Here is a 14,968-nt window from a genome sequence, read left to right on the forward strand (position 1 = left end):
CCTCGCACTGCCCATGGCGGCCTTCGTGGGGCAGAGGCACGAGCCGCGGGCCCACGGCGGGGAGCCCGAGCCCGCCTCGCGCGTCTGCACCGTGCTGGTGAGCCGCGCCGCGCTCCGGGTGTACGTCCAGGTAAAGGAGAGGGCTGGTGGGGAGGAAACGGCCCGGCCTCCCCTCCCAGGGGTCCCCGGGGGGAAAGGCGGCCTCCACTCCAACATTTGTGACCTCCAGGAAACGGCTCGTTATTCCTCTTAGGAAGACTAATAGAGACAGACAGACAGACAAGATGGATGGATGGATGGATGGATGGATGGATGGATGGATGGATGGATGGATGGATGGATGGATTGGTTGGGTGGGTGGGTAGGTGGTTGTTCTGCTCCTGAGTCTTGAACTCAGGGCCTGGGCACTGTCCCCGAGCTTTTGTGCTCAAGGCTAACGCTGTCCCACTTGAGCCACAGCTCTGCTTGTGGCGTTTTGCTGGTTAATGGGTGATAAGAGTCAAAAGGACTTTCCTGACAGAGCGGACTTGGAACCGGGATCCTTAGATCTCAGCCTCCTGAGTAGCTAGGATAGCAGGCGTGAGCCACTGGGGCCGGCTTACAAAGATGTTTAGAAAGGAGTTAAGCATGGAGGAAGCGTGGAGAGGAGCCCAGCTCTGAATTCAGAATGAACTCGGACTCTGTGTTCTTCCCCTCTCTTCGGGACTGGCGCTCAGATGTTCCTGGGTTTGTGTACCAATTGGCTGGCGGGCCTGTGAGAAAGCAGCTGCTCGGTCCCACCCGGCTGTGGCAACAGCAGCCCCCTCCCCCTGCCCGGTAGGCCACTCCTAGCAGGGGACTCAAGAGCAGCCCAAGGAGGGGGGAGGGGGAGGGGGAGGACTATGCCCTGGCTCCGCTTCCTAGATCCCTCCTCCAGCCTCACCTCGGCACAGATGTGTGGCAACAGCCTGTCCGGCATCCTGCTACTTTCCCAGACTGGATCTCACACGGCTCACACCCTGCCTTGCTTTTCACAGGCCATGAGTTCACATTTCCAGCACGTTTGGTGGAGCCTGGCCATCCTGGCTCAATGCAAGTGGGGAACTCCCTCCTCGGGAGCCCCAATGCCTGATGGGAAGTTTTTTTTTAAGTTTGAACCTTTGTTTATAATTAATTTATTCTCAAAAGAACTGGGTATTTAAACCTTCAGACCCCATTTCTGACACTAAGGAACGCAGCCATGGTGGAGGTGGGGAGAGGCGGGAGGGTTTGAGTCAGGGCTCCCAACTTTGCAAGGAATTAAAAACACAACTAAGACAGAGGAAAAAGAAGGGTTTAGGGCAAGGGTGTTGGGGCAGGCCTGGGATCTCTGGTCACTGTCAGAGGCTCCCTGGCTTCCAGGAGATCATCCACTTCCCCTCCCTGACTCAGGAAAAGGTGTCTGCTCACTCAGGTTTGTCTTCACAGCAAGAACTTGGTACAGCAACCCTTTGGAAAATCATGTGTTCATGGGATGGTGCCCAGGGCACAGAAAAGCCTGTCCCACAAGCATCCTGCTTTCCTCCACGTCTCCCCACTCTCCCCTGAGAGTTTATCCCTAGCTTTTCTCCCCAGCCAAGAACAGTGCCTTGCTCACAGGAGCACTGAACCAGGACGTATGGCTGTGCTGAACCAGGATGGCTGCCTCTGAACCCTCCTCTCTGCCTTCCCTCCTGCCGCTTCCTCTTCCTACTCTCTCCCATCAGCCTCATGTTCCCTCCTTCTCCTCTCCCTGTGTCACTCCCGAAAACCTCAAACTCCATTTTGTAAGAAAAGAAAAAGAAGGGCTGGGAAGGTGGCTCAGTGGTAGAGTGCTTGCCTTGCATGCATGAGGCTCTGGGTTCGATTCCTCAGCACTACATAAGTAGAAAAAGCCAGAAGTGACGCTATAGCTCAGTGATAGAGCACTCGCCTTGAGCTGAAGAGCTGAGGGACAGCACCCAGGCTCAGAGTTCAAGACCCATGACTGACAAAAAAAGAATAAAGAAAAAGAACAGACAGACTCTACCACTCTACCGACCAACAGGTTTTATTCAGTAGGAAAGCTTGTGATGAGTAACCAAGTATCCTTCAGCCTGGCTGGAGGGGAAATGGCATGCCTCCCTTACAACTAGGGTGCCTTTAAATATGAAGCAGAAGTGAAGTCAGGAAGGGCAAGTGGAAGTGAAGCAGCTGCAATGGAGGCAAGGTGGGAGAGCAAGCTTCCCTTGAGTTGGAAGGGTTTCAAGGCCTCAACTGCATCTGTATCCTGCCAGGGGTGTCAGCCTCAGATCTGGCCTTGGTCAGAACTGCAGGGCGCAGTTGTTCAGGGGGAAGGGGAGGGGAGATGATTCAGCCGGGTCGACAGCAAGGACAGTTCTAAGCTATGGCTGTCAGAGGGGAAAGGTGAGTGCTTTCAGTTTAACTTCTTCCATCATATTCGCTTTCCCCAGAGTTACTTTATAACCAAAGCTGTACCTGTCGTGTGTGTCTGTGTGTGTGTGTGTGTGTGTGTGTGTGTGTGTGTGTGTGCATGTGTGCACGTGCACATGCATGCCAGTCCTGGGGCTTGAACTAAAGGCCTGGGCACCGCCTTTTAGCTTTTGTGCACAAGGCTAGTGCTCTACCACTTGATTCACAACTCCACTTCTGACTTTTTACTGGTTAATTGGAAATAAGAGTCCCACAGACCTTTCTGCCCAAGCTGGCCACAATTTTCAGATCTCAGTCTCCTGGGTAGCTAGCATTACAGGTGTGAGCCACCATCACCTGGTGAATAGGAAGTATCTTAACTATGGTAAAGTTAACGTCCTGAGAAAGAAGGGTCCGATTTTCTGATCTTGGCTTTGCTCAGGTTTTTTTTTTTTCACTTGTATTTGAAACCTTTGGTAGATTTGCATCTGGCAGTTATAATATTCTGATGGTGCTGAGCTCCAGAAACACCTATTGGAAGAAAAAAATTTCTGAAAGCTGCTGGTACAAGGACAGTAGGGTATATTACTACAAAACTACCAACGTCAAGTGCAGTGTTTATTATCATTAAAAGCTAGTCATTTTTGTTGCTGTACAAAGCTAGACAGAACATCCAGCTTCATGGGTTTTAATGGGATTCTGCATAGACCTAAACATCCAATATCAGGGAGGATTTTAGAGGAAATTCACATGTGACCTGTAGCCTGAACAAGTACATGGAATGAGAGAGAGGGAGAGAGAGAGAGAGAGAGAGAAAGAGAGAGAGGAGAGAGAGAGCACTCCAGTCCTGGGGCTTGAACTCATGGCTTGGTGTGTCCCTAAGTTTTTCTTTCTCAATGCTAGCAGTCTGCCACTTGAGCCACAGCTTCATTGCTGGCTTCATGATAGTTATCTGGAGATAAGATTTTCATACACTTTCCTGTCCAGACTGGCTTCAAACCATGATCCTCAGATCTCAGCCTCCTGAGTAGCTAGGATTACAGGCATGAGCCATTGGCACCCAGCAAAATCACATGTTTTGAAATCCTTTCGTGTGTTGTGTTAGTATTGAGGCTTGAACTCATGGCCTCATGCTCTTGCTTAGCTTCTTGGCTCAAGGTTGGAAGTCTACCACACCTCCACTAGTTAATTGGACATGAGAGTTAGTTGCTGGTTAGTTGAAGGAGATTTCACTGCCTAGGCTAGCTTCAAACTGGGGTCTCAGATCTCAACCTCCTGAATAACTGAGATTACAGGTGTGAGCCACCAGCACATGACCACATTTTAGAATTTTTAAACTGAACATTTTAAAACATAGGACATTCTTTAATAAAGTTGTTTTGCCTAAATTAAAAAAATATCAAAAGCTGGGGGTGTCCCACAGAGGTATAGAATTACTTAGTATATAGGAAGGCTTGGGTTCAATTTCTGGAAACACACACACACACACACCAGAAAGCCAAGGCCTGTGATGTCTAGTAACAAATCCTGCCTGCCCCTCCAGCCTCTACATCATTCTCCACCACAGAGAAGTGGCATATCCACCATCCTGGCTTTGTTTTCAGATGAGAGTCTTCTTAGCTTTTTGCCTAAGCTGTTCTCAAACCAAGATCCTCCTGTCTCCACTTCCTGAGTAGCAGGGATTATAGCCATGTGCCACTATGTGTGACCTAGGAAATATATTCTTGTAGCCTCCTGAGACCTAACAAAAAATCCACCAAAAAAAAATAAAATAAAAGGAATTTTCAGGTCAGAAATTATTTAGTCTTCATGTTGGCCTACTATGGCTGGGTATAAAATTCTAAGATAGTTGTTTTTCCCACAAAACCGTGTAGCATTACTCATTATTTCATACCTTCAGCTATTGGTTTAAGAAGGCAATGTTATTCTAGTTCCATTTAGAAAGCATCCAATTGTTTCTTGAAGATTGTCAGGCTGCTGAATGTTGAGCCTTGGTGTGGATTTGTCTAGCCACTGTTCCAGGCACTCAGGCAGCCTTTCTTTGATCTAGCAGCCCTGATCTTTTAGAAAAACTTTCTTTAGTGTGGGTGTTCCCACGTATCATTCCCTCCCCTTTGTCTTTTCTGTTTATTTCCATTCTGAAACCTTTATGATTTAATGATGATGTGCTTACTAACCAATCCCAAATATGCTTCACTTGTCTTATCCCCTCCTTTCCAAGATCCTCCACAGCCTTATCTTCTGGCACTTCTGTCTCTAAATTCTGGGCCTGGGGAGCAGCCTAATGACCAGACCATGACCTTTGGACTTGCCTCCACAGGTGAGCGTGCTGGTATCCTTCGTGCTCCCTCTGGCACTAACTGCTTTCCTGAATGGGGTCACCATAAGCCACCTGATGGCCCTCTACGCTCAGGTGCCCTCACCTTCAGCCCCCGGCAACACCATCCCCAGCCGCCTGGAGCTTCTGAGTGAGGAGGGTCTGCTGGGCTTCCTCACGTGGAGGAGGACCCTGGGGGGCCAGGCCGGCCTGGTGAGACACAAGGATGCCAGCCAGATCCACCGCCTCCAGCACAGCATCCGGGGTCTCAGTTAAGTCCTCTGTCATAACCACTGCCTCCCTTGCCCCTAGCCAGGCACTGTTAGCAAGTTATGACCCCTCTCTAGGCCTCCTTTTCACTATGCCCCTGGAGAGCTATCTGCCCACCAACAGACTTCCTGCACAGGTGGTGAGATAGTTAAAACAAGAAGAGGAATTCCTTGAGTGGTGGCTCACACCTGTCATCCTATCTACCCAGGAGGCAGAGATCTGAGGATCATGCTTCAAAGCCAGACCGGGCAGGAAAGTCCATGAGACTCTTATCCCCAATTAACCACCTAAAAACCAGAAGTGGAGCTGTGGCTCCAAGTAGTAGAGTGCTAGCCTTGAGCAAAAAATGCTCATGGACAGCACCCAGGCCCTGACTTCAAACCTCACAATCGACAAAAAAATGGCAGGGGTAGAATTCTGTTCACCAAGGTCCAATATGCCTCAGGGAGCAGTACACACAGAGACCTGGCCCCATCTCAGGAAGCTGAAGTGTGGGGATAGAAACCAGGAGCAGCTACAGTGAAGAACTGCCACCCTGAACTGAGGACCCAGGGGAGCTGGGTCCCTGCAGCTAGCTCCCCTCAAGTCCCCCTTCCCATCCTATATCATACATCTGTTTGCTTACTTGGTTTGTAAGGAGCTGGGACAATTTAGCCTTGTAAGAGTATCTGCAAAAAACACAGGAAGTTGGCTCTCTCCCTGCACCTGCTATGCCCCTAGCTTGTGGGAGTATTGGCTTAGAGACAGAGCTGTGCTCTCAGCCATGTCAGGTCCTGAGCATGGGCAGAGATGTACGATCTAAGTGCAGTGTGACTGACAGGGACACCACCAGCACAGGAAGGTGTCCAGCTTCACTGCAAGAGCCAGTGTCCTGGAGTAACAGGAGATTTGTCCTCTTTGAAGGATGGGCCAAATAGTGTTTCCAGACTTTGATGTTCGTAACATCTCAACACAGAGTCAGACTCAGTAGATCTGGAGTGGGCACGAAATTCTGCAGTTCTACCAAGTTACTTCTGGAACATCAGCGAGTTAGATGTTGCTGCAGGAGCCACACTGGCCTAGAGAATGGAACGGCATGTTGAGGCAGGGGAGGGGGCAGCTGTTAGAGTTTGGTGGAGGGGAGACCCCCATCCTTGTGGAGTAGTAGCAGTAGGGATGGGGCAGAAATGGAGAGGAGAAACACGAGGAGGATAAAAGAGGGAATAGAAAATTAAGAAGACTCTGCTTTGTGACTTGTGTGCTGGGTGGATGGTGCTGCCTTTAATCATCAGAAGAGGTGCAGCAGGAGAAGCTGTCCAAAGCAGGGCAGACATTTACATCCTGCTGGATAGGAGGTTAGTCATCCCGGTGGAAGTATTGTTCCCCCAAACTATGAATAGACCTCAGTAGCTGGCTGATGATTCTGAAAATACATTGTGTCCAGGACCTGGTTGAAATGGACTTTCCCCTAGAAGACTGAGTAGTGAAAGGTTCAAGAACAAGCTTAGGGAAGTAGAGCTGTGGCTCAAGTGGTGGAGTGCTAGCCTTGGGCAAAAAGCTTAGGGAGGGATAGGGCCCAGGCCCAGAGTTTTAGCCCCACAACCTGCACTAAAACAAGTGAATAAATAAAAAGAAGCCCAGACAGGGATCTGTGAGATAACCAAGTTCCCTGCCCTGACCTCCTTTGGCTCCAGGAATAAGTCCCAGGGATATGCTGTTGCCATGTGCGGCATCTCCCTTGGAGAGGAAGGAAGGAATATGTCTGCTCTGTCATCATGCCCTTCCTCTCCCATTGTCTCTCAGGAGCCATCGTGGCCGTGTATGTTATCTGCTGGATGCCGTACCATGCCCGCAGGCTCATGTACTGCTATGTCTCTGATGATGGATGGAGTGAGTAAGTGTGCTGAGGAGCCCTGGTCACAGGTAGGGGCCCATTGGGATGGGCCTGGGGTCTCCACTGCTTCCCAGAACTGTTCCTGGTTGCTAGGTCCTCTGGAGCTCTGGCCTGCTGTCCAGCTAGTCCTGTGCATTCTGCACTCTCAGAATCTCCCCATGGAAGGTGGGGAGCAGAGTATGGTCAGAAAGCGCCCTACATGGTAAGGCCATATGAGTGAGAACCTTCTGGAAAGTCAGTCAAGCAGGGGTACGAGTGTCCTGATGTCCAGAAGGAGAAAAGCCTCCAGGCTAGGCAATGAGGCAAGGACCATGGTATTAGGAGAGAAAAAGAAAGTCACAAGACATAGCTCTGTGAGCAAATAAAAAGTCCCCTAAACAGAGACCAAAACATACACCCACTTTTCTGAAATAGAGGAGAGAAAATCCACTCTCTGCAGTTTGGAAACCACTGGGCCTGGGATTATAAGAAGAAGCCAAGCATGCAACCAAGGAGAGCCCCACGTGGCCTCTGAGGACATCATCTCAGAAGCTAGCTGGTACCTCTTCCACACCCATGCACTCTCGTGTGCATGCACATTCCAAGCCCTTACCACCACAGCAACTCTCAACAAGGTGCAGGGCTTCTCAGGAAGACTTCCCTGTGTACATGTATGTGTGTGCAAGAGAGAGAGAGAGAGTGAGAGAGAGAGAGCAAGAGAGAGAGACAGAGTGAGAGAGCGAGAGAGAGAGAGACTGGGGTTTGAACTCAGGGTCTGGACTCACAAGGTTTGATCCACAACCCCAGCCCTTTTGCTTTGCTTTGTTTTTCAGATAGGGTCTCACTTTTGCCCAGTCCAGCCTTAGATGATGATTCTCCTCCCTCCACTTCCCAAGGATAGCCAGATTGCCAGCATGAACCACAGGCCCAGCCCCTAAGACTTTGACCTTCTCTTTGGCCCAGCAGCATGTCAGAGGCATGGATGGAAGTCCTGGTTGTCCCGTTCATTATGCTGGCCCCACGCCAGGGGTGGCGCCGCCCAGGCGAGCACAGCAGGGGGTGGAGGAGCGTGTGCTCAGTTCCCCCCTGCTTCCTTCCCTGCGGAAGGGGCTGGCACTGGAAGGAGGCCTCTGTCCCCTAACCAGGCCTCTGGGTTTCTCTTCCAGCGCACTCTACGATTTCTATCACTACTTCTACATGGTGACCAACGCCCTCTTCTATGTGAGCCCAGCGGTGACCCCCCTCCTGTACAACGCCATGTCCCCTTCCTTCAGGAAGCTCTTCCTGGAAGACCTCAGGTCCCTGTGTGGCAAACACCCCACCATAACGCCATTATCCCCACAAGCCCAGAGCCTCACCCTGATGGATGCAGCGTCAGGTGGTGGGCAGACCCCCAAGGCGCTGATGGGGATGAAATACAAGAACAAGCAAGCCAGCAGGAGGACTGGCTATTCCATAGCTGATGGCTCAGCCAAGCCGCGCAGCCAGCGGGACCACAGCAAGGCAGGGCCGCACTTAACAGCCAGCACCTGCAGGCGAGCCACATAACTCCCTGAGGCCTCAGTTTCTCATCTGCATAATGAGCTAAATACTAGAACCCAGTTCTCAGTATAGCTGAAGGTCAAAGTGATTCACACTGTGCCTGGAGCAGAGCCAGTATTCAATAAATCCTTAGCCGGTGCTGCTTTGCTGCGGTTGTTGTTTTGGTGTTATTACCGCTGCCGTTTCCCTGCTTCTCTGGAAGCCTTCCTCACTCTTCTGGAGTTTTCTGTTCACAGGATTTAGATTTTAAGAATTAAATGACAGCCCAAATATGGGGGAGGGGGTGTTTAGTGCGATACCTAGCGTCCCCAGGAGCTTTCTGTAGAGTAGCTGTCAAAATTAGAGAAATGCGGCATAGTGACTGCTGGGCCCCCAGGGTATGGGGAAATAGGAGGGAGAGAGAGAGGGAGGACTGGTTGGAAAACCATGATCTGAAAGATTCATGCAGTGATGGAACAGTACTGTATCTAAAACCGACAATGTCAAAACCCCAAAGAGTGCACAGAATCTCCTCTCTTTTTTTTTTTTTTCTTGTGCCAGTACTGGGGCTTGAACTCAGGGCATGAGCACTGTCCCTTAGCCTTTTTGTTCAAGATTGGCACACTTGAACCACAGCTCTACTTCTGGCCTTTGGTGGCTGATTGGAGATAGAAGTCTTACCGATTTTTCTGCCCAGGCTGGCTTCAAAACATAAGCCTGCCGGGTGCAGGTACTCAGGAGGCTGAGATCTAAGGATCACAGTCCAAAGCCAGCCCAGGCAGGAAAATCCGTGAGACTCATCTCCAATAAACCACTAGAAAACCAGAAGTGGCGCTGTGGCTCAAGTGATGGAGCCGCTCACCTTGAGCTGAAGAGTGCAGGGACAGTGCCCAGGTCCAGAGTTCAAGACTCATGACGGAGAGAAAAAAAAAAAAAAAGCCTTTCAGGCCTTAGCAGAAACTCCTTAAAAAAGAAAAAAAAAAAAAAAACCCTGTAAGTGAATCTGAAATCATTTTAAATTTTTACAAAAGATGAATGAAGGGCTGGGAAGGTGGCTCAGTGGTAGAGTACTTGCCTTGCATGCCTGAGGCCCTGGGTTCAATTCCTCAGCACCACATAAGCAAAAAGAAAAAAACCGGAAGTGGCGCTGTGGTTCAAGTGGTAGAGTGTTAGCCTTGAGCTGAAGAGCTGAGGGACAGCGCCCAGGCCCAGAGTTCAGGCCCCATGACCAGACCCCCCCCCAAAAAAAAAAAGATGAATGAAAAAAAATCTCATGCTATTAGATTTTGGTGTATGTGTTCTGAAAAAAATTAGGTTCTGGACAGGCACACAGAGGGTCTGGGTACTGTTTGTGAACTTCTTTTTTTTTTTTTTGGTCGGTTGTGGGGCTTGAACTCTGGGCTTGGGCGCTGTCCCTCAGCTCTTCAGCTCAAAGTGAGCACTCTACTGCTTTAGCCACAGTGCCACTTCTGGTTTTCTAGTGGTTTATTGGAGATAAGAGTCTCACAGACTTTCCTGCCCAGGCTGGCTTTGAACTGTGAAACTCAGATCTCAGCCTCCTGAGTAGATAGGATTACAGGTGTGAGCTACTGGTGCCCGGCTGTCTGTGAGCTTCTTTAGATTAGGTCTAGCACTCCACCACAGCTCCGCCCCACGTGTGTGTGTGTGTGTGTGTGTGTGTGTGTGTGTGTGTGTGTGTGTGTGTGTGTGTGTGTGTGTGTGTGTGTGTGTGTGTGTGTGTGTGTGTGTGTGTGTGTGTGTGTGTGTGTGTGTGTGTGTGTGTGTGTGTGTGTGTGGCGCTTACTGGAGATAAAAGTCTCATGGACTTTCCTGCCTGGACGGCTTTGAACTGCAATCAGATCTCAGCCTCCTGAGTAGCTAGTATTACCAGCCTAGATATCATTATTTTAAAGGGCAATCGTAGGCTCCTTAGTGCTGAGTATAATTCTGTCTCAGCTGTCTATGTAGTTGGGTGGTAGTTGGCCTGACTGCTTGTTTGGATAAGACCAAAAGCAGTGGAAGTGTCCACTGACTGCACCAGCATTGTCTCAGGGCCCTGACGTCATCAGTGTGCGTTTCCACTCCAGGAAAGCTCTGGCCAGACTCTGAAAGACAGAGCAAATGCTGCTCACCTGGGTCAGGTTCCTGTGGCTGCTTCCACTAAGCCACATGCACTGCACTGCTTAAAACAACACCAGTTACTCTCACAATTCCAGAGGCTCCGAATCTGACTCTGAGGGTGATGGCTCGTGTAGGGGCTCAAAGATCCTTCCTCTTCCAACTTGTCTCCTCGGTAAGCCTTTCCCTCACTCCAGTCTCTGCTCCATTGTGCCATGGTGGAGTGCATTTATGTTTCTCCTCTTCGTTTTTATGAGTTTCCTTCATTGCAGTGTCTTATCCTAGCTAACAGCCTTCATTTCAGGATGACTTCATCTAGTAACAACTCTATTTCCAAATAAAGTCACATTCTGAGGTACAGGAGTAGGGAATAATCTATCTTCTGGGGGTTCAGCTCAGCCCTTGAACTCTCTCTTCTGAGTAAGCCGGGTTGCTTTTCCTGGGAGACACCGCTTTATGGGGTAAGAACCAGCATTCGAGAGGCCCAAGGTCTCAGTTAAGAAAATGGGTGTCCTCCAGTTTCAGAAAGAAAGGAAGAAACTGGGGCGTTGTACTCGGTGAATGACAAATGCAGTCACACAATTCTAGCTTCTGCGCTGTGCGCCAAAGACTTTAAAAGTCTGCACCAAACTTCCCAACTGTTTTGTTCATTAAAATGCTAATCCCCTTGGAGCTGAGAAGTTGGCCCAAGCCAGTAGACTGAGAAAGAAAACCAAGGAGCACCCTTGGTTTGCAATCCTCCCACAAATAAAAGCTGTCTGTAAGACTGAAGCCAGAGCTAGCAAGCAATTTTCTTTATTAACAGATCTTTCTAAATGCCAGTGTTGGGTTGTCCAGACTCCTCCAATGCTATGTAGACTATGGGGTGTGTACTCAGAGCCAGCACCTCTAATAAGCAACCTGATAGCTGGGCTCCTATAAAGTGCCTTCCCTTTCCAGGTGCTAGCGGCTCACACCCATGATCCTAGCTACTCAGGAGGCTGAGATCTGAGGATCGCAGTTTGAAGCCAGCCCAGGCAGAAAAGTGTGTGAGACTCTTATCTCCAATTAACTACCCAGCCAGAGATGGGGCTGTGGCTCAAGTGGCAGAGCACTAACCTTGAGCACAAAAGCTCAGGAACAATGTTCAAGCCCTGAGTTCAAACTCCAGAACCAGCACACACACACACACACACACACACACACACACACACACACACACACACAAGAAAAAGCTCTTAAGATGGCCTTCAGTGGAAATAAACTGCTCACAATAGGAAGAAGCTGTAATGTTTGTGGCAAGGCGATTATACCTGCAGGCGTGACTAGCTGGTACAGAGTTGCTAAGCTGTGTGATCTTAGACAAGTTACTTAATCTCTCTGAGCCCTGGTTTCTTCTTCAGGAGGTTGAACCCGGTGATAGCTGCTTCTGAGTGTTCCTGTGTTCATGACATGAAATAAGAGCTATTTAGTCACCTAGGAAGTGCCTGGCAACATCACTGGAGCTCAGAAGCGTTTGCTACACTCTGATGTGTGCTTGGTGACTGACCCAATCTCTGAGGAGCTGGGAGGGAGGAATGAACCCCAGACTACTGCTTTCCAGCTCCCTGCCCCTCCCCTGACACAGCCTCCTTGAGAACTCAGAGCCTGGTGAAGAACAAATGTCGCCTGTTCCCAGTATTTCCATCTTTCATCATGGCCTTCCGTAAAATGCTGGAAGGGTTCCGGGTTGTTCTTAGGGAACTACCTCTGCTGACCAGAGAAGCATCGGTGAGCCAGGATGGTAAGGAAGCGGCTCTAAAGTCAGCGCGGAAGGGACCACAGGAAGGACTGCCCGAGCCTCCCAGAGCCGCCCCGCCCACTGGGAGCCCCGGAGCTTTGCTGTTGGCTTTGGGCCACTGTTCTTGGGTTTGAGGACTTTCTGGTTGCTCACATTTGAACATGAAACCATGTGGTTATGAGGTACAGACTTGGGGAACGTGAGGGTCTCGACAATGGCGTGTTCTGGCTGTGTTTGGGCTGCCAGAGGTGCATGAACAGGGTTTCTGTTCAAAACTGTAGAGACTACATGAGAGGGCCAGCCTTCATCAGGGTTGAGAAGAAATAAGCATGAAGCTAGACGCTTCCTTCCCCAGAAAGGAGTCAGGTTCTACAGCACCAAGCAATAGCACAGTTAAAATTCTACCTTAGCCAGGAACCAGTGACTCACTCCGGTAATCTTAGCTACTCAGGAGGCCAAGATGTGAGGATCACAGCTTGAAGCCAGCCCAGGCAGGAAAGTTCATGAAACTCTTAGCTCCAATTAACCACCAGAAAGCCAGAGGTGGAGCTGGGGTTCAAGTGGTAGAGCACCAACCTCAAGTGAAAAAACTAAGGGACAGTGCCCAGCTCCTTAGTTCAAGCCCCAGTCCTCCCCTCCCTCCCTCCTTCCCACATAACATATAGACAAAATCAAAAGAAACATGCCGTTTTCTCCTCCAGCTGAGGGCTTGCAGAATTACATTTGCTTTCTAACTGATGCTAAGGGCCGGCTCCATGACTAAGCATCATGCTCACCTTCTGGAAGCTACTATGTTTCCACAGTGAATCTGGCAAGCCAATCTCAACAAGGCACCTAATATATTTGCTTTGTGGGTACCACCCAGCTCACAGGCTGGACTGCCAGGTAGAACTTGCTCCCTGCGCACCCGAGCCTCAAACACCCCTGGCAGCCTGAGTGTTCCGTCACCAGAAGGGTCCCCAAAAGATGGACCCCGCAAGGGCAGGCTTTGGCAGGCCTGACTACATGATGGACACCACACATATTGGAACACTCTGGCAGTTTCCATAGTTCTACCAAGAGCTAGGACTGTGAACCATGTAAGTAGCTGAGGACAACTGGTCAACCACAGAAGGTAAACTCATGAACACTGTAGCTGTGAGGGAAAGCCCATTGTTAGGAGAATTCAGGATGGTGCCTTGAACACATTGGGTCTAAAAGGCAGGGAACAGCATCTGGGTGCCACTAGTGGCTCACGCCTGTAATCTCAGCTGCTCAGGAGGTTGAGATATGAGGACTGAAGTTCAAAACCAGCCCATGCAGGAAAGTCCATGAGATTTCTTATCTCCAATTAACTACCAAACAAAGCCAGAATTGGAGCTGTGGCTCAAGTGGTAGAGTGCTAACCTTGAGCAAAAAAAGCTCAAGAATAGATCCCAGGCCCTGAGTTCAAGGCCCCCCCCCACACACACACAAAGTTAAGGAACATCAGAAAAATTTTCCACCTATTAACCTACCTCAGATGACAGGGGAAGATTCATGCTTCTGAGAGTATCCAGTCTGCAGTCACTCAGAAGGCCCCAATTCTACCAAGCATCTAGCTGAGAAAATAACAAATGAAGTCAAGGAAGATAAGTTGGATCTTAGGCTTAAAGAATAAAGATTTCTTTGGAGTTTTAACTCCACTTTGCTTTTCATTGTGCTTCTTTTCTATTTTAATGTCCTTGAATTTTAACTGAGAGACTGATTTTGTCCCTTGAATTTAGGCTATGAGAGGATTAGTACTCAGGTGTGGTGGCATCTCTATTTTGTGGGCATCTCAAGATTGGAACATCTCGCAGAGCCACCAGGTGGCATCGTGCAAGTCAAGATAGGTTAGGCTGTGCTGAAGTAACAAGTGAGCCTTGCAATAGTTAAAAATTGTCCACTGGTTCTTCTCAGAGAACTTCATTCACCGGGGAAGGGGGCTCTGTTCCAGGCTCTGGCACCTCCCATCTCCCTGCCCAGTCTTTAAAACATTACCTTTAAGTAATTAAATTCAACATGTCAGTTTATGAGTCTAGCGCATCCTGATCAATGTCACCCCGGCAACCACCCCCACATCTCTCCCAACACCACGCATTCTTTTAATGTTCCTAGCTCCATTTTCATATACATACATTGAATATTATGACTGCATTTTCCCACATTTCCCTCTCCATTTGCCTACCCCTCCCCTGGACCTCGTCCCCGATACCCAAGTTCCAGCTGTCTGGGATAGATCTTGTTAGACTGTAAGTTCGTCGTTCAAAGGACTTTCACCATTGGAACCCTCCGCTGCATATGCCAGAGTTTTGATACCTTTGTGCACAGGCATTTATATATGCCTATGACCTTGTATATGTTTACACACATGTGTATATATTAGACCTAACTTCTCCATATGTGAGGAAACATTAGCTTTTGTATCTTTGGGCCTGATTTGCTTCACTTAACATTTTTCCCAGGTCCATCGCTTTCTCTGCAAATGATGTAGTATCATTTTTCCTAACAGATGAAGCCCACAGTGCTCCAGACCGTCCTTCCTGGGTAGCAAGCAGTTCTGTTTGGAGCTCCCGTCCCCTCCCTCTTTGTCTTCTGAAGGATATACTCTGTCTTCCTTTTCTCTTTCAGAAATTCCTCCATGTATTAATATAGACCACTGCTATGGTTGGAGTCTTCTTTAAGCAGGGAGTCCCCCAAAATTAGTGCCCACATGAATTCC

The 14,968-nt window shown here is 49.3% G+C and overlaps 1 protein-coding gene across 1 annotated transcript in view; it reads left to right on the top strand.

Moving 5' to 3' along the window:
• Positions 1–8,396, top strand: part of Ntsr2 (neurotensin receptor 2) — a 20,655-nt gene extending 12,259 nt beyond the window's left edge. Inside the window, exons 3-6 of the mRNA XM_013013553.1 lie at positions 6–130; positions 4,730–4,997; positions 6,779–6,869; positions 8,015–8,396. Coding sequence (XP_012869007.1) covers positions 6–130; positions 4,730–4,997; positions 6,779–6,869; positions 8,015–8,396 — 866 coding nt within the window. The remainder of the gene's footprint in view (positions 1–5; positions 131–4,729; positions 4,998–6,778; positions 6,870–8,014) is intronic.
• The last annotated feature ends 6,572 nt before the right edge of the window (positions 8,397–14,968 follow it).

The sequence above is a fragment of the Dipodomys ordii genome, unplaced genomic scaffold, assembly GCF_000151885.1.
Source record: "Dipodomys ordii isolate 6190 unplaced genomic scaffold, Dord_2.0 Scaffold20, whole genome shotgun sequence".
In the NCBI taxonomy this organism is placed as follows: domain Eukaryota; kingdom Metazoa; phylum Chordata; class Mammalia; order Rodentia; family Heteromyidae; genus Dipodomys; species Dipodomys ordii.